The sequence below is a fragment of the Carassius carassius genome, chromosome 47, assembly GCF_963082965.1.
Source record: "Carassius carassius chromosome 47, fCarCar2.1, whole genome shotgun sequence".
Taxonomy (NCBI): Eukaryota; Metazoa; Chordata; class Actinopteri; order Cypriniformes; family Cyprinidae; genus Carassius; species Carassius carassius.
In genome coordinates, this window is record NC_081801.1 from 3,493,285 (window position 1) to 3,518,684 (window position 25,400).

Consider the following 25,400-nt stretch of genomic DNA (forward strand, 5'->3'; position numbering starts at 1 on the left):
ATTAATGATCTTTTTAATAACTGAATTTGCTAAAAAGAGCATTTGAACAGTAAGTGAAGCGTGAGAATTGAAACGCTTACATTTACTTAGTTACTTTTACTTCTGAATTTCAATAATAAATATCATTATTAAAACCAAAATAGTATTCAATTAATAATTGTTCATACGATGTAGTATAATTATTATATATTACTGTTAATTTATATATATTTTTAGATATATTTTTATATTTTTAGGTTTTATTAGAGCTTATTAAATATAACACATATCTTTTAAAAATATATTAATATTCACAAAGTGCGCAGTTTAATTATTGTAACATTTATTTTGTTAACATTTATTTATTATAACATAGTATCTTTTAAAAATAAAATAAGAAAAAGTAATAATAGAGAACTGAATGATATAAAATGTTTTATTTTGTATTATTTCATATATTGTTCACTCTCACAAACAGGGGACAGCAGGGAAGCCGGGACCCCGAGGACAGAGAGGACCTACGGTAAGACAACAAAGATAGGACAAAAACAAACAATACGTACCCTCTTGTGATCAGTTTAGGAATTATTTCACTCAATGTTTTCTAATACGTCATGTGATCTTTTCTTTAGGGACCCCGTGGTGAAAGAGGCCCGAGGGGACCCACTGGGAAAGCAGGACCAAAGGTGAGGCTGTCCTTTTTCTCCTTTGTTTCGTATACGTGAAATTCTATAATTAAATGAGATGATGATGTATTGAGGCACAGCCCTGTTCAGGGGTCTTCTGCCTTAGTAAATAAATAATATAACATCCAAATGTAAAAACACAAAGAAACTCGTATCTTTCATGCATAAAACAAGTGTTTGGCACATAAAAATTCAATTAGGAAAAGCACCCCACCCCCTGACTGACTGAAAGAAAACATCTCAGGCTTCAGGATATTTTAAACCTCTTTCATCATTTGTGTGCTATGAAAGCTAAACGTGTTGACAAGGGCAAACGGTGCTCCTATTACATTTCAAAACGCAAGGTTTTTCTCCACGGCTCAGCTGGAACGAATTCAAATGCAACAGGGATTTTACCAAATCTACTTATCAGTCACTCATTACTTCAGGCAATAAGCATAAGTTTTACATTATTAATAATTAATCCATTTTGCATGGACATTTATACAAACATTCTGAAATATTAAAACGTTCTGTTTAATCTGCCTTTTCTCATTTGCTTCTCCTCCCCACCTTCACAGGGCAACTCAGGAAGCGACGGCCCCCCAGGACCACCCGGTGAACGGGTACAGTATAAATAGTAATTGAATCCTTCCAAAGTATCGATTGTTGCTTCAGAGAGACAGAACACTCTCTTTCCTGCCTTACAGGGTCCGTTAGGTGCAGCGGGACCTACTGGATTTCCTGGCCCTAAGGGTCCACCGGTAAGTGACGTTAATACTGTAGTAATAACTATAGAAATCTTTCTTTCATCCAATCATCTGTCCTGATTCTCACCCTCTCTCTCATTTTCAGGGTCCTGCCGGAAAGGACGGGCTGCCCGGACACCCTGGCCAGAGAGGAGAGACTGTGAGTGGTGTCTGATAAGACCACACACACATTCACATACTTATGGCAATAAACTCTTGAATTTATTTTCTGACAGGGTTTCCAAGGTAAAACCGGACCTCCCGGACCCCCAGGTGTAGTCGGACCTCAGGTAAGTGGAACATAGAATCCTGCAGTTCAAATTTTCTAAATGATTCTAGAATTACACAATAAATAATGCCTTTAATAAGATTCCAATAAAATCGGTTAGTAAAATGTTTGGCCCACATAAAAAATATATCTATCCATCCATCTATCTATCTATCTATCTATCTATCTATCTATCTATCTATCTATCTATCTATCTATCTATCTATCTATCTATCTATCTATCTATCTATCTATCTATCTATCTATCTATCTATCTATCTATCTAAGGAAATTAATAAAGAAAAAAAGAATATTTGAATATCAAGAAAAGGTTTTTTTCTAATTTGAATCTCCATTAAAACTTATATTAGTATTTATTGTATTAATTAGTATTAGTTTTCCAAATTTTTTTGTATAACAATAAAGGAATGGCAATGAAACATAAATCTCGCTAAACATATATATACTATATATATATATATATATATATATATATATATATATATATATATATATATATATATATATATATATATATATATATATATATATATATATATATTCGAAATGTAGCCTTGAAATGAAATGACTGAAATATGTTAAGCTGAATTATAAAAATTACTAAAACACTGACAGTGTTGTTATTGGTAATTAAACTATTAAAATGTTCTGGAATTGAAATAAAGTTGAAATAAAATTAAATATAAATATTAGATGAAAAACTTTTTAAAAAGATTAGAAAATAAAAGAACTGAAATAAATGTTTAAGCTGAATTATTAAAATGGCTTAATGACATAACAAAAGCACATAAACACTTAACCAAACTACTAAAACTTGAAAAAAATTATGAAAAACATGAAGCATGGAAATAATAAAATAAAAGGACTGCATCGCTAGGCTGCATCTACTGTACCTTCTGCAGAAGAATAAAACATTATAAAGCATTTCGCAGCATGCCCCTCACACCTATCTGTTTTTCCAGCATGGGTACCACAGACAGAGGCCAGAGACATGTGCTACATATTCATGAGGCTGTCACCAGCCATCACTCGCTCATTAGATTATCTTAAAGGTGTCTTAAGGTTGTCACCGGGGAATCACAATGGCTTCATTAGGTCACATATGGGCCGTTTGTTGGCCTGTCTGTGCTTTGTCTCCTGACATGCCTTTGTTTATGCGGTTAGATGTTGGAGCTGACTGGGTGATAAATTATTCATAGGCAATCATGAAATTCTACTTTTTATGCAAATGTTGAGGTGGGCACAGGTTTCACCAGTGCCACGCACACACATATGGATGTACACATGCTCTGCCATGAAAATGGACTCATATAATCAGATTTTCTTTCTTTCTTTCTTTCATTCTTCATGTTGCATAATTTGCATATCCACTGATCTTTTTGAAACACCTGTTAGATCTTTATTAATGTATGTTTTCCAGGATTTTTGATCGCTTTCTTTGGTTATACTGTGCAATCACACTTTTGAACTATGCAAGAGCTAGGAGTACAACCGTGCATTGTGTTTCAGATGCATTGATTAAAAATTGACTTTTAAATATGACTTCATAATAACAAATCATTTGTTTTGCTCAAGATTTAAAGTTTTATCATTGGAATTAATCATATTTTCTTGAAGTAGCAATGTAAATAAATGAATCATTTGCAAACTCTGCAAATGGCTTTGCTAAGGTGAATTAAACTGTTCTGCAAATCGAAATTGAATTGAATTGATTCACTGACGAATCGTCACTTAAATTGATTCAGTGCACTGCCAACCCAAAGATTCATCTACCACACTACAATATAAACAAATAAATAAACATTTTAATATTCATTATTATTTACTCTTAAAATAAAATGTGGAAAATTCGTAATAAAACAAGCAAAAAGTCAAATAATGAGTATCTCCAATGTTTATTTAACATTTTCTCTCTCTTTTTATGCAGTCTTGACACCAGCATTTTCACATTTTCAGATTTTACTGATATAAGATATACAATATACATTTATATTTATTTTTGCATTAAAAACCACAGCTCATTTTCATTTCGATTTAAGATGTTATAATTGGAATTACTAATACATTCTTCAATATGCATTCATAAATCTTGTGGAAAACACATTTTCTTTAAGGTGAATCTGCAAATCTCTTTTGAATTAATTCATTAGGTGTCGTCAATTGAATTGATTCACTGTCGACCCGAAGGATCAACTAAAGTACCCCACTGCTTTACCCATAATCCATCTCTCCTTCTGTTCAGGGACCAACAGGTGAGACAGGACCAATGGGAGAGCGAGGCCACCCTGGACCCCCAGGACCACCCGGTGAACAGGGTCTACCCGGAGCTGCTGGGAAAGAGGGAGCAAAGGTGCAAACAAATTCAGGCCGTACACATGTCAACATTTACACACAATAAAGTTACATATACACAGATCCAAATCCAGTATTGGTCAAAACCGGTTTACATTATATCTGGTCTTTATAGGGAGATCCAGGTCCTGCAGGACCCACAGGTAAAGATGGACCTCCAGGACTCAGAGGGTTCCCAGGCGAGAGAGGCTTACCAGGACCTGTGGTGAGTCTCATGAATTAAACATGCCTAACCACAATTATCCGGCTTTGTGTAACTCGCCTGTAAATTCTGCCCAGGCGAGCATCTCTCTTTTCATGCTTTGAACTTTTTAGTTTGTTGTTCAGTATGAATAGTTCATCCCCGTGTCACCTCTACCCATCAAACGTGTCGTGCAGCCCCACACGGATGTGTTTGTGTAGGTTCAGCAGTTTTATGTGTCTCTCTGCAGGGATCAGCAGGTTTGAAAGGGAATGAAGGACCTCCAGGGCCACCTGGACCCGCTGTAAGTAGACATGCTCTCTCTATTTGCCTATCTATCTTACCTTTCTCCAACTGCTTTGTTTTTTGCTTGTTTACCTTGTTTCTCTTTCTCTTTTATCCTTTTAATCCACACTCTGGGTTTTCAGTGAGTACAGTGTTTGTATGACATGGATGATTTACAGTATATCTACAGTACCCGATTTAATGCATGTTTATTTATGTGTAGGAATAATAGAAATTAGTTTTGTATACTATTTAATTCATGCTTTAGAGTGAATAGTGCAGAAAAAGCATCAACAAGTGTTCAACATACTGTACACTGCCATTCAAAAGTTTGAGGTAATACTTTTGCAATAATAAGGATGCATTAAATACATCAAAAGTGACAGCAAAGACATTTGTAATGTTGCAAAAGATTACTATCTCAAATAATCAGCTTTTTTAACTTTCTATTCATCAAAGAATTGTTAAAGAAATGTATTAGGACAGAAAACTGTTATTTTATTTAATAATATTACTGTTCTTACTGTATTCTGATCAAATAAATAAAGTCTTAGTGGGCAATGTCTTCTTTCAAAAACATTACAAAATCTTACTAACCTTAAATTTTTGATTGGCAGTGTACATGTGAACATCTTAAACAGTGTTTTTAATGAGGTTGGTTGAAAGAAGATGCACAAATATTAATATTTAGTAATAAACATTGTATTAAATTTTTTATCTATGATCATAAATATATTTTTATATTTACTAATAAAATACAATTGTAATAAAAAAGTCAATAAGTAGTTGTGTCCAAATGTTTGACTAGTGCATATGTATAAATTATGGATGATTAAAGATGATCAAAAGATTTATCTATTCTTCTTTTCTCTCTCTTTTCATGCAGACTTCACACCAGGATTGTGTATATTCAAATTTACTGATAAATCTTATATAATATCGCAATATGCATAGTTATATAATCAATATATTGAAAACACAGCATTTATTTCTGCATTAAAAATCATATATGCATGCCAGCTGTCAACACCTCCATACGATTTCTTTCAAGAACAAATGCATAATTAATCAAACAGATCATTAAGTGCTCAGAAGCAAATGGCAGTTGTTGCAACTAAATCAGTGATGAAATTTCATATTTGCATATTCATAGGGCTCTCCTGGTGAGCGTGGTGCTGCTGGCCCAGCTGGACCTACTGGCCTCCCGGGCCGACCCGGACCTCAAGGACCCCCGGGCCCCGCTGGAGAGAAAGGTGGACCTGTGAGTACTTCCTCAAATATGCTCCATCTTCATTTCTGATCCTTGTTTAGCTCCATTTGATTCAATATCCAACTACAACCTCTCATATTAGGGTGAGAAAGGACCTCAAGGCCCAGCTGGTAGAGATGGTATTCAGGGACCTGTGGGACTTCCTGGCCCGGCCGGACCCATCGGATCCCCGGGAGAGGATGGTGATAAGGTACAGAAGAAAAAGAAGTGGTAGAAGAAGGTTTGAGAAGTGACATGACTGAATTAAGGACAGAGTAATGCATGAATTTGAATTTGGTTGATGATTAGATCAGGATGAAGAGAAGTGAAGGCCACGTCACACACATAGAACAAAACCACTCAGCTGTCTGATCAATATTTTCTCTAGAGGAATGGATGGATGGTTCGATATTTGCTCAGTGCATGGGCAAATAAAAAAAATTAGATGAAGCTGTGATAATACAGTATACATGAATGAAGTCAAGGCTGCATTTATGTGCTCAAAAATACAGCAAAAACAGTAATATTGTGAAATATTATTACATTTTAAAATAAATGCTTTCAAATTGAATACATTGTAAATTGTAATTTATTACTGTGATGTAAAGTTGAATTTTCAGCATCATTACTCCAGTCTTCAGTCACATGAACTTCATTCAAACATTTTGAAATCTAGATTTTTCCAAACATTTGACAAATACTATAAATGCTAGACTTTTACATTTTATTTTAATATTAAATCTTGATTCAACTCATAATTTATCCAATGTTAGCATGTTATTAAATTTAGTTCCTTTTCAAGAAAAGTGAATACCAGGTGTTTTTTGTGTTTGTGTTTATTAGAGTATCAAACCTGTGGAACAGCAACTTAGCAATGTCACATTCGAATGAGAAATATGTGTGATACTGATATGTAAGTGATATTACAGCGCAGCGAATCAAATATGCAGTTTGCCTTATTGGAAATGGTCTAATTTAACACTAACGTGAACGTGTCATGACATCACCATGACACAGTCACACACACCTACACACACAGATCTGAGGTGTGTGTGACACCAACATGTGTTAGCATTGGCAGTTTTAAGGTGTGAGCGATATTTGAAGGATATGTGTGTCAGCTGTGCCATGTGTGACAGGTGCAAAGCCTTCTGGGAATAAATAACAATGTTAGTTTTCTAATAAATGACTTCACCAACAAAAACAGACTAAAAAGAATACTAGAGTGTTATTAATTGCCCCGGCAATACCATGTTTTTACTATGTTAATACAATATTATTTTTCTTTTTGTGTTATTTGATTTTCCTTGGAGTTTCATGTAAAAAAATATGTGAATATGAATACATTACCATTCAAAAGTTATATGATTTTTTTTTGTACGAAATCATTTATACTTTTATTCTGAAAGGATGCATTCAATTGGTCAGAAACGGTAGTAAGACATTTATGATTTCACAATTTCACACTGACAATAATAGAAATGTTTATTGAGTGTCAAATCATCATATTATTCTGAAGGATCATGTGACTCTGAAGACTGGAGGAATGATGCTGAAAATTCAGCTTGATCACAGGAATAAATTACATTTGAACATATAAGCAAATAAATGCAGCCTTACTGAGCAGCAGTTTTTTTTCCTCCCAGAAACTCTGAGAAACATACTGAATTTGTATAATTTGTATTATTGTATCATGTGACCTTTTTAGATATTTTCTAGATATTATTTTAGATATGACCTTTTTGCATATGTAAATGCTGTGTTATTGTGACAGGGTGAGCTTGGAGAGCCGGGACAGAAGGGAAGCAAAGGTGACAAGGGCGAGCAGGTGAGTCACTCTGAATGTACTCTTTACATTTCATTTCAATTCAGTCCAAAAACATGATATATTCAATGAGTCCTGTTTGCATTTGTCTGTTTGTGTCGTTCTCCCATGGAGATTATTCATTCTGTTATTACCACTGCGCGGTTATGAATATAGATGTTGTCTCATATTTGTTTGAAAGATTTGTCTTTCTGCCGTCCTTCAGGGTCCTCCAGGTCCTGTCGGTAGCCAAGGTCCTCCGGGTCAGCCGGGTCCAGCTGTAAGTATACTGAAATCAGCCATTTCTCTTGTGGCGTGTCTTGCTGTGGTGTAAGTGGTGCTAGTGATGTCACTTCCACCCTGCAGGGAGCTGATGGAGAGCCAGGTCCCAGAGGTCAGCAGGGTCTGTTTGGACAGAAGGGAGATGAGGGTGCACGAGGCTTCCCAGGACCACCCGGACCCGTCGGCCTTCAGGTTACAACTTCAACATTTAAAACATTATTTTAGTATCTTTGATGTACTTTCATAGCTTTATTAATTTGTATTAATTCATTTTATTTATTAATGAAATTGATGTATTCATTTTATCCTAACATTTACCACTTGTGTATATTTAAATTCATTTAAAATTTTATTTAATTTCTTTTGTTTTTATAAAATAAAATAAAAAATTATTGTCTATATAGTTTGTATAAATTTTTATTACATTTTTTGTTAATTTAGTACTAAATAAAAATTTGACCTTTTTAGTATATTTGACATACAGTAGTTTTTATTTCTAATTTAATTTAGATTTCATTCTTACTTTTTAACCTTTTATGTTAGTTCAAGGTTTTGTAATTTTGTAGTTATTTTGTCCTTTTTATTATTTTTTTATGTCTATATAGTTTTATTCATTTTCATTTCAGTTTATTTTTAGATATTTAAGTACTGTACTTCAAGTTAAACTAACATGGCTGATAAAAAAAAGTTGAATGCTTTTTTATATATATTTTTTGTGACTAGATAGTTTTTGTTCATTTCATTTTCAGTTTTAGTATTACGTACTGTACCATGATATCACCATCTGAAACAATTATTGCACCATAATATAATACATTTTTCAATTCATCATCAAATTTGTTCCAGATGGATAAAACCAAGTCTTGCCTTGGAAGTATGACAGACTGTGGAAGAAAAAGGGACTGCAAAATGGCATTTAATGTGAACTGTAAATGTTGTTTATGTAGTTTGGGCAGGATTTGACCGGATGATATGAGTTGCAGTTGGTTTTAACTGGTTGTGTGTGTGTGCAGGGTTTGCCTGGACCCCCCGGTGAGAAGGGAGAGACTGGTGACGTCGGGCAGATGGTACAGTTCTACATCTGTACAGTCAGTTTGGTCAAATGTGAATGTTCTTAAATAGAAACTGAGTTTTCTTTCTGTATTTTTTTGACTCTTCTCTCAGGGTCCACCAGGCCCTCCTGGCCCCAGAGGCCCCTCCGGACCCCCAGGAGCCGATGGACCACAGGGACCTCCAGGAGGAATTGGCAACCCAGGAGCCGTGGGAGAAAAGGTTTACAAAACATTAACATCTTATCTAAATTAGAAACCATCATCCTTATTGATCTGAGGGAGAACACGCCAGTAATTATCCCAGTGTGTGTGTGTGTGATTGTGTGCTCAGTCAGTTCAGGATCTGTGTCTCTCGAGGTTTTCCTGTAGCTTCTCTCTAGAGTTAAAGCTGTATATGTGTTTGCCTGTGTGTCTGTGAGTGTTTTTGTAAATTAAATATTTTTCTTCAAAATGTCAAAATTCTTCCATCCTAATAAAGTGTAACACGGTATCTCTGATGCGTTGGTTTGAGCTTCACTGCGCTGTGCTTATCCTTCAGTGCAGTGATCTTGAGGTCTGGTTGTGTGTGTGTGTGTGAGTATTTTGTGTATGTCTCAGCAGAGCGAACAGGCCGTGTGTTCGCATGACTGCGCTCCATCACCTCAGCCCTGGCCACTGTCAATATTATTTAATACGGCACTTCAGCACTATTGTTCTCCCACGAAACCAGGGACCCGTTTCAGTTCTGCTTAGAGAGGAGTTTCACCTAGAGAAATGTCCCAGAAAAACACAGACGAGGGGAGGACTTAAAGAAAACAGATAAAGATGATAGAATGAGACCTGGAGACAAGGCTGTTTGCTGTTAGTCTGGAAGATTTACCTCAGCACTTCACTCTGACTGACCTCTTAGAGAGAAAGAGAGAGATACCTCAGTCTGACACACACACACACGTTTGTTTTTGTGAAAAGTGGGTTCATGGAAATTGGGATATTTAATTGTGTTATCTAAGGTTAGTTTTACCTTTTAGATTACCTTTACCATCACAAAGTTATTCTTTGAAAGCACTAATAATTTATTAACACTGTAAAAGTCTAAAATACATTACTAGCATAAAACAATTGAGTTTAATTTGGCATTACAATGACTTTAATCTTGAGATGGTTTTATTATTTGTATTTTTTTTATTGCTCGGTCCTAATCCTCTTCCGTACAGAAGTGTCTGGAAACATACTGTGCAGTTTAATGATTTCCACTCTCATCTGACGTCTGATGGGACTGGTCATCATCAAGGACGTTTGTTTGTCTGAATATGGATGTTGTGCAGATTTTCATGCTAGAATGTGTTGTTCTGCAGAGGAAAGCAGATTTGCTGACGAGACAGTGAATAATGATGCTGACGTGCTCTTCTGTCCAGTGGACAAAATCTCTGCAGTGCCGAGGAGAAAAAAAGTGCCTTACGTCTCTCTCTGTTCTTCTCTAGGGAGATGCCGGTGAACCAGGAGAACCAGGTCCGCAAGGAGACGTCGGCCCTTCAGTACGGCAAAAAACCAAACTTGCACATGCAAAACTCTAAAACTTCACTGCTACAACAGACATATCTCATATCTCGTGTGTGTTTTTAGGGTCCAAGGGGAGAGCGAGGTGAAAAGGGAGAAGCCGGACCCGCTGGTTCTGCTGGTCCCCCCGGACCAAAAGGACCACCGGGAGACGATGGTCCCAAAGGAAGTCCTGTACGTTCTTATCATTAATGCCCTATTTGGTGTCTGAAAAATATACTGTTAAAAAAAAGCTTACAAATGGCGGTTCTTGCAGCAATGGAATAGAAGAACCATGTTTAACCTTTCAATTTCCTTTGCTGTCATCCAATGCTCACTCAAGGTTATTCTTTAAAAAACACTAATAATTTAATAACACTGTTAAATGTTGTCTTTAGCAAACCTGTGTTTGCTATTTCAAAAAGTGATATTTCATACTATACCAGTATGAAGCGTAATTTACCTTAGTTGTTTTATGTATGCATTTATTTTTAATTAGACAGAATAATACAGAATTAAGATTTTGAACAAAAAGTTTTTTTTTTACATTTGTGTATGCAAAATAGTATATCATTTTCTATTTCTATTATGCAATTGAATAGAGGTGCCCAAACCTTTTTAATATTGTACTGTATCTTATTTTTCGACCCTTTTTTTCTTTTCTTTTTGATACACTTTTTCAAATATTTTTATACATTTTAAATTAATTTTGTAATAAATTTTATTCTTTGCTTTTATTGTTTTTCACATGCATGTTTTTTTTTTTTTTTACTTCTTATGCATCTGTTGTGATTTTATTATTAATCCTTTGAATTTTTAAGTTTGAATAACCGTTTTGTATGAATGTGCTATATAAATAAACTGGCCTTGCATAATATGAAGGACCAAAAATTTATCGTGATTGAAGGCTGTTGGCCAAAAAGTGTATATAGTAAAAAAAAAAAAAAAAAATCTAATTCAAAAGATTGTTTTTTACATTTCGGTACAAGAAAACTAAAATACAAATAATAAATTAAGATATGCTTCAATGTTCATTGAGTGTATTGTAGGTTCTGCATGCTAATACCCTTCTCTTTATACTTATGAGATCATGCAGTTTCCATGTTTTTGGTCAACTACAGAAACGCTACAATGTTTTGATTTGATTTTTAGGGTCCAAGTGGTTTCCCTGGTGATCCTGGTCCTCCTGGAGAGCCTGGTCCACATGCAAGTATTATTAATGTGTAAATTCAGTTATTGCAAATATATTTTCAGGTTGTTTAAGGAAGCAATGTCCTTTTTTCTTGCTCTACAGGGTGTGGATGGTGCTTCTGGAGATAAGGGTGATGATGGAGAGCCTGGTCAGCCGGTGAGTATGATTGAACACAACCATTTGACATCTCCGTTGTCGGCTGCATGCATATGTGTGTGTGTTTTATAATGTTTGCTGCTTTTATAATGTTGTTTATTTGTTTCTTTCAGGGATCCCCTGGACCTACTGGTGAAACTGGCCCCACTGGTCCTCCAGGAAAGAGAGTGAGCAATGATTATATCATTTGCATTAAAAGAAAATTACAATTAGCAGCCAAAAATATTTCTGACTCTCCATTAATATTAATAGGATTAAACTAAAAATACCTATATAAGGCTCTCAATTTTCATTCTTTCTCTTCAGGGACCTCCTGGACCTGCTGGACCTGAAGGAAGACAGGGGGAGAAGGGTGCTAAGGTAATATGCAGACGCTCACACAATCATGCACTGGAGCACTATTACAGTCACAAATACATTACAGCAATGGTTTCAATGGTTATGTGTGTGTCTGAATCAGGGTGAATCTGGTCTCCTGGGTCCACCTGGTAAGACAGGTCCAGTTGGTCCTCAGGGAAGCCCTGGAAAACCTGGGTCTGAGGGTCTGAGAGGGATGCCTGGACCAGTGGTGAGTGATACTGGACCAGCCTGACAGCCATACACAGCTCATTAGGTCCTAATGTCAGAGTTTAAATGTATTTGGTGAATCTCACAATTTTAGACATGGAAAATCGATTTTACAATTGATTCAATGAACACTTATGTCTTAAAAATCGAAAATGATTTTTTTCACAAAAGTGACAGCCCTAATATATATATACACTTTACAATTTACTTTTAAGTTTGTAAGTTATTTTAATTCATGCTGCTTTAAAAACAATGGCCACTGCCTCTACAAATAATGTCACAGTGGGAAAACCTTTATGTATCTCATTCGTAATAATATAAAAATAGAATATTTTTTTAATTTGCTTGAAATAGAGTAAAAATCCCTCTTTCAACCACAAGAATATAGCACCAGACCAGACCGATACAGTTCTGTCTAAGGCAGTGATTTTGTGTTAATAAATGGATCTGTTCGGTCCTGATGTAGGGAGAACAAGGACTGCCCGGTGCTCCTGGACCCGATGGACCTCCTGGACCGATGGTACTGACATTATATTCCTCTGAGAATGAGTTCATTATAATCTTAAATGACAATCTACAGTCCTCTCTTTTCTTATCTTTCTCTCTTTCAGGGTCCTCCTGGACTGCCTGGACTGAAGGGAGAATATGGTATTAAAGGGGAAAAGGTGAGAGAAACAAATTCATCTTTGATACTCTTAATTCATTGGTAGGTGACTCACTAGTGTTTGGAGCACAGTTGAGGTAATGTCCAATACATTAACTGAACTACTGATTATGAAGGAGTATGTTCAGTACTGATGAGTTCAGTAATCAAGCGGCTCGTTTCAGGGTCATCCTGGTCTCATTGGACTCATCGGACCTCCAGGAGAACAGGGAGAGAAGGGAGACAGAGGGCTGCCGGGTCCACAGGGAACTGCAGGACTTAAAGGAGACACTGTATGGAACATGTTCACATACATACAGCAATAAAAACCAGTATAAACTAGCTAAATTTCATGTATTTTCATAAAGCAGTCTTCAATAAGTATTTCTCTACAGGGTATTTCAGGACCCGCTGGACCTATTGGACCCATTGGACCTCCTGGTCTCCCGGTATATTTTCTGATGGGTTTTTTTTAAATGCTTTATTATGTACACTTTGAAAAATAAAAGTTCTTCGGTGGTGCACCAAAGATTTTTTTTCTTTATTGCCTGTATAAGGTTCTTGAGTTCTTTGGATACTTCAAATCAGTATTTTGGCTTCTATAATATGGTTTTCTAAAAAATAAAAAAGAGAGAGTGAGAGAAAACTTTTAAACGTTTCTCCATCTTTTTGGTTCTAATTATAGAGATTATATATCAATATAATTTATTATTGTGATTCATATGTATGTTCACTTCTGTTCAGGGTCCTCCTGGTCCTAAAGGTGCTAAAGGATCATCTGTAAGTTAGTCATGTTCTTACTAGTCATGTTCTTAATCATTCTTGTTAATTTAATAAGTGTTTTAATTAGCAGATTCATTTATCATCTTTAATTAGCTCTGATTTGCCTAAACCTTCTTGTGGTTCTGTCTGTGTAGGGTCAGACTGGGCCAAAGGGAGAAGCTGGACAGCCGGGAGTTCCTGGACCTCCAGTACGTAACTGCACTAAACCAAACTATGAAACAAAGCAAAACTAAACACACAAATGAGTTGTTCCTCTGTGAGATGAGCGAATATAGATGGAAATGCCAGTGTTCAGTTAAAGGGTTAGTTCACCCAAAAATCACAATTATGTCTTTAATGACTCACTCTCATGTCGTTCCAAACCCGTAAGACCTCCGTTCATCTTTGGAACACAGTTTAAGATATTTTAGATTTAGTCCGAAAGCTCTCAGTCACTCCATTGAAACTGTGTGTACGGTCTACTGTACATGTCCAGAAAGGTAAGAAAAACATCATCAAAGTAGTCCATGTGACATCAGAGGGTCAGTTAGAATTTGCTGAAGCATCGAAAATACATTTGGGTCCAAAAATAACAAAAACGACAACTTTATTCAGCATTGTCTTCTCTTCCGTGTCTGTTGTGAGCGCATTCACGACGCTGCTGACGTGTTTTCTGGTGCGTCCAAATAACAAAGATAACACATCAGCAGCATCACTGCAGTGTTGTGAACATGCTCACAACAGACCCGGAAGAGAAGACAATGCTGAATAAAGCATTAATGACATCATTTTAATATTTGGGTGAACTAACCCTTTAATGTCAGTGTAAAGGTCTAATGGTTTAGATGGATAGTCTTAGATACTGGTATTACAGTAGTTATTATTATTTGGGATTTTTATTTATAGAGTGAGACATAAAATAGGAAACGATTAGAAGCGTTGAGAATGTAGTGCCCTAACAACCACCCACACCACCCCAGCAACCACAAGTAAAAATCATAGTAATTGTCTGAATTTTGTATGGCCAAGCCATACTAAAAACTTCCAACAATTTAGTAACTCCCTTGCAAACCCCTAAAACATCCTAGTAACACTCTAAATCTAAGCAACCGCTTATCAACACAATATGAATAATCCTAGTGTGCTACACGCACATTTTCCAATTATACAGTAACAGGCTAGCAACTGCCTCACAGCAACCTAACAAGCACCCAAAACATAATTTCAACATCCTAGCAACCAGCTAAAAAAAAACAACACTCACTCAGATAATCTTAGACATCGCTTAACAACACCCTAGTAACCACCCTAACATTGCATGGAAAACCTACACTCACATTTTACAGTTATTAGGTAACAGCCTAGAAACCTTTTTGCAACACCTTAGAAACCACTCAAGAACAACCACTCAAAGATTTGTATGGTAAATCATTTTTTTTGCATGAGCAATCAGCACTAACCTGTGCTCTAAATAGCTCATGTTATGTGATTATTGCCAATGTCTTCTCGTCTAGGGTCCACCTGGTGATGTCATCCACCCTCTGCCTATCCATTCCAGCCCCAAACGGGCAAAGAGGAACATTGATGCCAGCCAGATGATGGATGACGCTGCAGACGCCAACTACAAAGACTATGAGGATGGCATGGAGGAGATCTTCGGCTCTCTGAACTCTCTCAAACTGGAGATTGAACAGATGAAAAACCCACTGGGCACACAGAGTAACCCCGCCCGCACCTGCAAAGACCTGCAGCTGTGCCACCCAGATTTCCCAGATGGTGTGTATCACTCACTCACGCACACACACACACACACACACACACACACACACACACACACACACACACACACACACACACACACACACACACACACACACACACACACACACACACACACACATGTTGTTTTAGTAAAAAGTGGGTTCATCCCATAGGCGTAATGGTTTTTATACTGTACAAACTGTATATTCTATGGCCCTTCACCAACCCTTCACTTAACCCTAACCCTCACAGGAAACTTTGTGCATTTTTACTAAAAAAAAAAAAACAACTCATTCTGTATGATTTATAAGCATTTTGAAAAATGGGGACATGGGTTATGTCCTCATAAGTCACCCTCTCCTTGTAATACCTGTGTCATACCCATGTCATTATACAGAGTTGTGTCCTGATATGTCACGAAAACAAGAGCACACACACACACACACACACACACACACACACACACACACACACACACACACACACACACACACACACACACACACACACACACACACATTTCCAAGCATGTTAGACTGTTTTAAACAAAGCATCAGTAAAAACTAAGAGATAACATAAGGCACCCATGATGCAAATGAAAAATAAAATAAAAAGAAAATCTGAAGCCTAGCAACCATCCACAACACCTATCAAATAATAACTAAACTACATCCTAGCAACCATTCAAACATTGTGGTGACGCATTTTGCACAGCCACAATGACCACTAGAAGCATCCTAGAAGCTGTTGAGAACACAATTTAGCAACTGCATAACAATACCCAAGTAACATTGAGGTGGCGAGTTTTGCAGTTTACAGTAGTAATGGCCTGATAACCGCTTTGCAACACTCTAGCAACTACCCAAAACATTCTCGCAGCACCCAAAGAGATGATGCTTATAAAAAAAAATCTAGCAATGCAGATATAGCATCAAATTAAACCCATTAAAAAATATATATTTCATTAAAATTAATTAAAAAGGTTGCAAAACGTCAAAAAAATCTGCTAAATTTCTGGAAACTTTCCAGAAGTTCAAAAATTCCTGTGAAGTTTCCAAAAATTCTGGAATGGTTTCCAAAAATGTATCATATTTCTTCTGCCTCTTTGCAACCCTAATTAAAATATGTCTGCATAATTCAAAATTAACCTCTTTTGTTGGCGTTAATTGCATGTATTGTGTACAGAGCCCATGAAATGCAAGAGAAAAAAAATTGTGGGCACGATTTGTTACCTTGATTTACTAGATGTGCACACGATTTAATATTTTTTCCCTCGTTTTAAGTAAATCATGTGCTCGATATAATAATTTGTGCCCTCACTTTAGGTAAATCAAGCGCACAAAATAATAATTAGTTGTACTTCCTGTCCACATACACGTTCTCATAAAAATGTTGTTGCTATGTTATGTCATGTTATGTTCAGAGTCACTTTAATAGGGTTTAGTTTTGAGTTCTGCCTGTTCACAAAGCCTACTGAGGATGAATAAATCACCAGCACCTATTAGGATGTAATGATTAAAATGTGTGCACGATTTACCTAGAACGACGGCACAAATCATTATGATTTACTTAAAACGAGGGAACAAATTATTAAATTGTGTGCACGATTCATTCATTTTTTTCTTACATGTCATGTGCAGGGCTTCGTAATTACGATATACTGGCATTTCAAGTGCCAAATCACAAGATTAAAACCACCTGATTTTCAGCCTTGTATGAATCCTTAAATGAATCCTGTGTGAAAATATCAACATAGTACATATAGCTTATGATGGCCCTTGTTTCTCTGTTTTCAGGTGAATACTGGATTGATCCGAACCAGGGCTGCTCCAGAGACTCTTTCAAAGTGTACTGTAACTTCACAGCAGGTGGAGAGAGCTGCATCTTCCCCGATAAAAAGAGTGAAGGGGTAAGAAATGTAGGAAAATACTTTGGGACGGCTTCCCTTCCCACAAGTCCAGATCTAGGGTAAAACAGTTTTGATCTCTGAATAACAAAGCACATCACATATCAACATTAAGACAAACACACACTAGATTCAACTCACAGTTAGTAGTCCTAAGATTCCTGAAAACCTCCAGAGAGAAATTGTTCAGCTTAAGATGCAGAGAGCAATAGCAGTACAATATCTGTTCAATATGTCACATAGTCTTCAGGTTCTTTCCACTGAAAATCTATGGAAAGACATACCATGGACATCAGAAAGGCTTATTATTGAATGACCTGTACTTTTTTCCCTCAACCCGAATAAGGTCAATACCAGCTATTCAACTGAAAAACTAGTCAGAATTATCATTCTTGAATATAATGATGGTTCTTGTATCATAGTTTTGAATGATGTTTGTGTATCAGATTTGATTTATTTGCCTTAATGAGTCTCAGAAGCATCACTGATGGAAAATCACTCAGTGGGGTGTGAAGGTGACTCTCAGCACTAACTTCAGTTCTTCCACAGGTTCACTCTTCATACCAGCAGATGCAGACAACAACAAACAACTTTTATTCTCACCTTACACATAGATTTACCAGGGCAAGCTTTAAAATCAACCAACCCTTGCATTCAAACGGACCGCTTCACACCAGATGAAAAACATTCCCTTAAAAATGGTTTATAAGTGACCTTTTTGGGTAACACTTTAGAATAAGTTTCCATTAGTTCATGTATTAATTAACAGAAACAAACAATGAAAAATACATTACTGTATTTATTAATCTTTGTTAATGTTAATGAAAATAATTATTCATTGTTAGTTCATGCTAATTCACAGTGCATTAACTTATGTTAACAATCACAACTTTTGATTTGAATAGTGCTTTAGTAAATGTTGAAATTAACATGAATTAATTTAAGATATTTAAGATTAATAAATGCTGTAGATAGATTGTTCTTGCTTAGTTCATGTTAACTAAAATAGTTAACTAACATTAACTAATGGAACCTTATTCTAAAGTGTCTAAATTTATCTTAATGTTTATAGTTTTCTGAGTGAAATAAATATAAATTTTTTGTGTTCAAAGTGTTCATTTCATATTTTTTACAATTTTTTGGGGTTTTAAGCAAACTTGAGTATTTTATTGTATTATATTTTTTTCATTATATTAACATAGTAGTAGTAGTAGTACTAATACTTTTTCAGATTTTTATTTAACTTTTTTATTTCACTCAGCAAAAAAATAATTATATAAACTTTTTCAGTCAATTTTTTAGTTTTAGTATATATATTATTTTTTTTTGTATATATATTAAAATAATATATTATTATTAAATGGATGTTTTTTAACTGTTTAGGTGACATTTTTTTCATTTGCTCAGCAAAAAATATAATGATTCTATATTAATAAATATCTAATATAATTATAATTGGACTTTGGTATGAAAGTTCGCTTTAATACAGGGCTGTTGGTTTAATCCTGCAAACTGTCTGCCAGGATCATGTCTTATGTGAAAGCCTCTACCTTGGGCAGATTGACAACTACACTGCAGAACAGATCAAAATAATTCCCATAGGCTACCTGTTTCCTGTCTGTCTGTCTGCAGTATTGACTCTAGCTGACTCTCTCTCTCTCAGGCCAGACTCACCTCTTGGGTGAAGGAGACTCCAGGGTCGTGGTTCAGTGAATACAAACGTGGTAAACTGGTAAGAGTGACTCCTCTTTCTTGTCCTCCTGAAATAGTCTCCTATTTTACAGAGCAAAATGGCTCGTTGGCCCAAAGACAGTCCAGGCACTTGGTATAGTCGCTACAAGAGAGGGTCCATGGTAAGTAGGAATGCATGAATAAATGGGCTCGGTACCGAGGGTCCACGGATACGCAGTGTTTCCGGACCATCGGTCTGTTGACGGACCGTGCTTCTGCATGCTTTTCGGATCCCTTCTTGGCTGAGCATGGTCATAATCAGAACAGCAGTAAAAAGTGTGTTTGCTCAGACTTATGGGTAATCTGAGGACTGTGGGTGGAGATGTCAGTCAGTCTGTTTCCTAAGCAAAAACAAAACCGTGATTGACATAAACCCTTACTTATCCTAGAATTTGTAGATTTGTTCATGTGAAAGGCCTGACTGATGAATCCGACCCATCGTCTGTGAGAAAATCACCTTGAAGTGACTGAGTCTGTTAACACACGATTGTCGTTCTGCTCCAAATGCTAGTGAGATGCTCACCTACAGGGAAATGACATTAATGGACAAGCTGTATCAAACAGCTTCCTGATACCTTGTTATAGGACTGCATGAATCCTTGGCAAAGAAGATGATTGCATTGTGATGAGCTTAGTAAAAATCTGTGGATAGATATGAGGGAATTTTTTTTTTTCCAGTATTGAAAAGGTAGTTCAGTCTTAAAAACACTATTTAGCGTAATGCATGTAGATTATCAAGTCATTCGCTTAGGAACATGCTGTGTTGGAATCAACTGTAGGCATTAGGCAAGTGAGTAATGCATTTTCAAAAGAAAAAAGTGAAAATACAGCATTTAATTAACATTTTAATTGGACTACGTTTCCATATACAGCATAAATCATAAGATATAACAAGAAAACAAAAATAATTTAAAAGGTAAAATAATGTGAAACTTAATATGTTGTGCAAATCTATGTTGTATTTAAAATTTGAAATAACACTACTTAACCATAAATATTGTTTAAAAAAATTTCAGAGGTAAAAAGTATAAGTAAACTTGAAAAAGACTACAAGAAGTCCTTATGTCACACTTCACTAAGATTATTTTGATTATATTTAAATAGCTGCCAGCGAAGAACGTTTCAAATCAGCCTTATTTGGCGTCATTAGAAGGTAGACAGAGACGTTCACTAGTGTTTGGAACAGAGCCATTGTGTCCGTGGTGGATCTCAGTCACTGAGCCTCTGGGTTCAGTCTCTCTTGACATTCAGCTGTGATCATAAGGTAATGTGGTCTTGGGCAGGTGTTCATGGTGGGTTGCATGCATGCATGCAAAGTCAATGCGTATGAGTGTGTGAGAGGACCTCCTAATCGTAAGTATATAATGATGCTTGTGTGTGTCCATGGAGCATGCGCTCGCTCTCTCAGTCAGTCACATGTTTGTGTTTGTGGATCAGAGGAGATGGAGTTTTCTTCTAAACATGGGTTGGTAAATACAAGGAATGAAAACAAAACATTTGCATATTTCCGTAATGCAAATGTTGCATCACACCACAAGGGGAGAATTTGCATTTAAACCAGTACAACTCATTTGAATATTTTAGTGATATTTTTCAGTGGAGTCTGTAACAAAATTAGTTTATCTTGAATTTTTGAATGTGTAAATTAATTTTGGTGTTTGATACATGCAGAGCAGAACTGAACTGGGAAAAGAGTTTGTGCTCTTGCCTGTGTTTAGAGACCATATATAAATGTTAATCTGCTTTTAGCAGGAATGCATTAGATTGATCCGAAGTAACAGTAAAAACGTAACAGCAAAGCAACTTTTTTTAACATTGATAATAATAAGAAATGTTTCTTGGGTACCAAATCAGCATAATTTAGTTATGTTTCTGAAGATTCATGTGACACTGAAGACTTATAACTGAACTGAAGTTATTTGAAATTGTAATAATATTCCACAGTCTTACTGTTGACCAGATAAATGTAGCCTTGATGACCCTAAACTTTTGAACAAAAGTGTATATACAGTACATCAGGGTTGCCAGATTTTCACAACAAAACCCACCCAATTGCTACTCAAAACTAGCCCAATTGCATTTCGTGAGGGGCTCCCCATTAATAAACGGGTTCTGTTTTTGGCAGGGTTCCCCTGGTAAAATTCACACTTCAGGGGCTAAATATCATGTTATTGGGGTCGCTTTAACCCACATACATAAAAACAGCCCGCAGCAACAGTTATAAAGTAGACAAATAATTTCAGTAGTCAGAGGCACCAGAGGGGTGTGATGTGTAGTTTTCAGCAGAACCTCTAGGGGGCGTTTGACCAGCTTTTATCTATACCGCACTGCTGTCTGTCTGCACAGCTCTCATACGCGGATGCAGAGGGCAATCCGATTGGAGTGGTCCAGATGACATTCCTACGTTTACTCAGCGCCACGGCTCGGCAGAACCTGACTTACAACTGTTACCAGTCGGTGGTTTGGCACGACCAGGAACTGGACTCTTACGATAAAGCCGTCCGCTTCCTGGGCTCCAATGATGAGGAGATGTCTTACGATAACAACCCGTACATCAGAGCCGCTGTCGACGGATGTGCGGTAAGAGCCAGAAATATTTGCTGAATTCGGAACTGCATACTACTGCATACTGTAAAATTAGTAATAATATGTGGTTCCGAATTCTAAAGTCTTAAGTTCAAACTGAAAACTCTAACAAGTGATGTTCATAATGCTTCGTTTCTATCCTCCCGCAGTTGAAAAAGGGCTATGAAAAGACTATTCTTGAGATCAACACACCAAAAGTGGAGCAGGTACCATTTGTTGACATTATGTTCAACGATTTCGGCGGAGCGGCGCAGAAGTTCGGCTTTGAGGTCGGACCGGCCTGCTTCATCGGCTAAGACTGCTCAGCGAGCACACGCGAACAAAACATATTCATTTTCTCCGAAAACAAAACACAAGAAAGAAATAGGACGACTTATTTGTAAAGTTCTGTGTTTCCAAACAAACCCAACAGATACCAAAGTAAGGATAAAAGAATTTTGAAGAAAGAATGGATGTCTAAGCGATGGGTTCTTATAACAGAGCAACCTTTTTAACCTCAGTGTACCCTCTGCATCACATGCAAGTTTTGAAACTGGATGAGGTCATCACTCATGTCTCTCCAAGCCCCGCCCACTTTACACTCATCCGACTCTTCATCCCTCTCACAGGCTGTATAGACAGATTAGATCCATCCTTTTATTTCCCGCCTTTTCATGGACTCGTAGCTCTATGCACGTCTGGTTCGGCATTTCTCGTATGAGAAATCTTTTCCGTTGGTTTGTTTACTTGGGTTTTATGTTGTTTTCCCACTTCTAAGCATTGTTTTTTTGTGCATACTTGTCTTCCATTGCCTGGAATGGTGATTATATATATAAATATATATAAATATTTTTTTTTTCTATGTTTGTAAGTACTTTCTGTATATTTTTTTTTCCGGTGAAGTGATTATAATTTTTTATGGTTCTGGCTTCAAAACATGCATGTGAACCCATTGAGCGATAAGGACAGAGCTGCTGGTTATTGGAAAACCTTTTTTAAATTAAATAAAATACAATAACCCCCAAAATAAGAGCCTGAGGAAATTTCCAGTGAACCTGAAAAAGAGAAAATAAAGGAAATGATTAAAATACGACAAAAAAGCAACTAAATGTCTTATTCCAGATGTGAACAACGTCTTTTTGTAATTTAACAAACAAAATGACAATAAAAGTAAGAAACGGCCATAATGTGAGCATTAATTTGCTACCTGTCGTGTTGAAGTGGCTTCCACAGGTCTGTGAGATCGCGACCTGTGTGCATGAAGGGAATCTTTGATCTGACGTTCATGAATTTGTGCTTCCCTGTATCAGAAGAGCACACATCACACTGAGGAAACACAATATCGGTAAACTAGGTGCTATTTCCTTTTTAGTCTGTGGTGCTAAAAATATATACCTTTTTTCCTGTACTTGTTTGTTGTAATTGAAAACGGCTCTGCGGTGATGCCCAAGTGGTTCCACGTCTTCTGCCGTAAAACCATATTCATTTATAGATATCATTCCTCACCACGTTTGGCAATGTCCAGATTATTAGTATTACATGGAGATAATTGATGTACTTTTATGATCTTTCAAAGGCTTTAGCTCACACTTTACATTACAATGTCTATTTACATGATCTGAAATGGTTAAACGGAGCACAATTACGGTTAATGCTGTTGCGATTAACACGGACCCTGTAATGTAAAGGGCTACTCTAGTTAACAGAAGCAAGAACAACAGAAGCAGTTGCGTTGGAAATGAAACGCCTTTTCACATACTAAAACAGCGCCGGAGAATTAGTCTTGGGACCTTTCCATTAGATCTTTTTAGAGGGTTCTGTGAATATTTTAAGCAAAACGCTTAGTGGAATGAATAGTTAACTTGACTGCCGATTTCAGCTTTCCTTCCAAAGAGATTTCTCTTCATTTAAGAGACTTGAAGACCAAGAATCAGATCGTCTTGTGTGATTATTCAAGTACGTTGTACATTGCAAAACTGTGCTAGCGTATATTCCTCCGCCTGTCAGAATTTGTTGTCATTGACTAGAGCCATCTTTTTATGAAACTAGACCTTTTCCTGCATTCGTTTGTTCTGCTTTTGAACACTAGTCCTGCTACTGCAAAATCTCGCTCTAATTTTTTATTAAATATGACTTGAACTGTTTCTTTTGAGAGGATTCAACATGGAATATGCAGTTTTGACACAACTTTATGAGTACGAAACGAATTCAACCGATTCTTCTGTAAATTTCCAAACCAGCAGTATTGCTGCCAATAAAGTTTATTCTGTTTTTTTGTGATGTTTGTTTTGCGGTCGTGTCAAACCTGTGTAAGAGGAGATTGAAGAGATATTGGTTTTTGTCAATAAATTCAGGTTTACTGTGTCCACTCACCCTTGTATGTCTTTTGAAGCATTAAAACTTTCCTGTATGCATGAAATTGTTAAGCTTTCTCTTGATGTTTCTTCCCACAGCCACATTTTTTTTATCAGCCGTATGATACATCCTCTCAGTGCTCTGATGAAAACAGGCCTGTCCTTCATTGTGAAATGGAGAGAGAGCGATGTTTGTTGTAACTCTCTACCAAAGCCCATGTTCTTTGTAGTATATTTATTGTATTATTTAAAGAATAATAAATGTTAATTGATACCTGTAGTGTTCTTGAGATCTGATAAATATATAAATATATATCTGTTATCAGATATACATTTTTATATCTGATAACTGTTATCACTGTGATATATACATAGAGATGCAGAAGAGGAGGCGCATGGACGTGACGTACTCGAGTGAAATGAAATTTTAAATATATCACTTGTTATCTGGAACAAAACCATATGAGATGCATATTAAAACAAACCAAAAAGCGACCTACATTAAGCTGGAAGGATCCTTGTATGATATTGTTTTGGTGAGTATTTTGACACGAACAATCCTGATGATCATGTTCTGCAGCATTTGAGATGATCCAGTGAGGATCTTGTGCTTCACTGGAACAAGAACATCTGACCGCCTGCACGAAGAAACACATTTACTTGATTAGTCACACATATAGAGTTCTTAAACTTTTCTTATTTTATATCTTGGTGTTAAATTATAAAACAATCACCTTAGAGTATCCGACACAACCATTGAAGAACAAACCAAGGATGTAAAAAATGCAAAAAAATAAATAATAAATGAAAGAAAATAAATAAAGATCATGGAACAAGTCACTGATATTTTTATAGCTGTTGTACATATATAATAATTCAGGATAATTGGGATATTTTTTCCCAGTCATCTCAATTTTACAATTTAACTGAGCTCACCAAAACTTTAAAGGTTTTAAAACTGCACAACCTCATTTGAAACCTTTTAAGTCTATGATGTGTAAATAAATAGTTATCCAACAACCATCAAATCACAATTTTTTTTTTCTTTTTTTTCTTAAAACATGAAAATGTTAAACACAAAGACTGGGAAACAAAAGGCTGGAATCTAGACAATTAATCAGCTTAAAAATATTGATTTATATATATACACACAGCGGTGTAAAAAAAAAAAAAAAAAAAGTGTTGCCCCCGATCATGATTTCTGATTTTTTTTTGCATGTTGGTCACACTCTAATGTTTCAGATCAAACAAATTTAAATATTGGTAAAAGTGAACACAACATGCAGTTTTTAAATGCACACTTTTATTATTAAAGGAAAACAAAATCCAAAACGACATGGCCCTGTGTGAAAAAAAGTGTT

At 36.1% G+C, this 25,400-nt stretch overlaps 1 protein-coding gene and 1 long non-coding RNA gene across 2 annotated transcripts in view; both read left to right on the forward strand.

Moving 5' to 3' along the window:
- LOC132130267 (collagen alpha-1(V) chain-like) overlaps positions 1-22,542 on the forward strand; it is an 86,972-nt gene extending 64,430 nt beyond the window's left edge. Inside the window, exons 30-63 of the mRNA XM_059541965.1 lie at positions 458-502; positions 612-665; positions 1,226-1,270; positions 1,355-1,408; positions 1,500-1,553; positions 1,630-1,683; positions 3,925-4,032; positions 4,150-4,239; positions 4,466-4,519; positions 5,654-5,761; positions 5,853-5,960; positions 7,524-7,577; positions 7,780-7,833; positions 7,920-8,027; positions 8,849-8,902; positions 9,000-9,107; positions 10,348-10,401; positions 10,490-10,597; positions 11,555-11,608; positions 11,697-11,750; positions 11,864-11,917; positions 12,057-12,110; positions 12,211-12,318; positions 12,784-12,837; positions 12,929-12,982; positions 13,146-13,253; positions 13,356-13,409; positions 13,705-13,740; positions 13,878-13,931; positions 15,237-15,498; positions 17,280-17,392; positions 19,053-19,121; positions 21,467-21,700; positions 21,856-22,542. Coding sequence (XP_059397948.1) covers positions 458-502; positions 612-665; positions 1,226-1,270; positions 1,355-1,408; positions 1,500-1,553; positions 1,630-1,683; positions 3,925-4,032; positions 4,150-4,239; positions 4,466-4,519; positions 5,654-5,761; positions 5,853-5,960; positions 7,524-7,577; positions 7,780-7,833; positions 7,920-8,027; positions 8,849-8,902; positions 9,000-9,107; positions 10,348-10,401; positions 10,490-10,597; positions 11,555-11,608; positions 11,697-11,750; positions 11,864-11,917; positions 12,057-12,110; positions 12,211-12,318; positions 12,784-12,837; positions 12,929-12,982; positions 13,146-13,253; positions 13,356-13,409; positions 13,705-13,740; positions 13,878-13,931; positions 15,237-15,498; positions 17,280-17,392; positions 19,053-19,121; positions 21,467-21,700; positions 21,856-22,002 — 2,823 coding nt within the window. The 3' untranslated portion in view covers positions 22,003-22,542. The remainder of the gene's footprint in view (positions 1-457; positions 503-611; positions 666-1,225; positions 1,271-1,354; positions 1,409-1,499; positions 1,554-1,629; positions 1,684-3,924; positions 4,033-4,149; positions 4,240-4,465; positions 4,520-5,653; positions 5,762-5,852; positions 5,961-7,523; positions 7,578-7,779; positions 7,834-7,919; positions 8,028-8,848; positions 8,903-8,999; positions 9,108-10,347; positions 10,402-10,489; positions 10,598-11,554; positions 11,609-11,696; positions 11,751-11,863; positions 11,918-12,056; positions 12,111-12,210; positions 12,319-12,783; positions 12,838-12,928; positions 12,983-13,145; positions 13,254-13,355; positions 13,410-13,704; positions 13,741-13,877; positions 13,932-15,236; positions 15,499-17,279; positions 17,393-19,052; positions 19,122-21,466; positions 21,701-21,855) is intronic.
- A 614-nt stretch (positions 22,543-23,156) lies between these two features.
- Positions 23,157-24,104, forward strand: LOC132130402 (uncharacterized). Its single transcript, XR_009428699.1, has 2 exons — positions 23,157-23,663; positions 23,715-24,104. It is a non-coding gene; the product is annotated as an uncharacterized LOC132130402 (long non-coding RNA).
- The last annotated feature ends 1,296 nt before the right edge of the window (positions 24,105-25,400 follow it).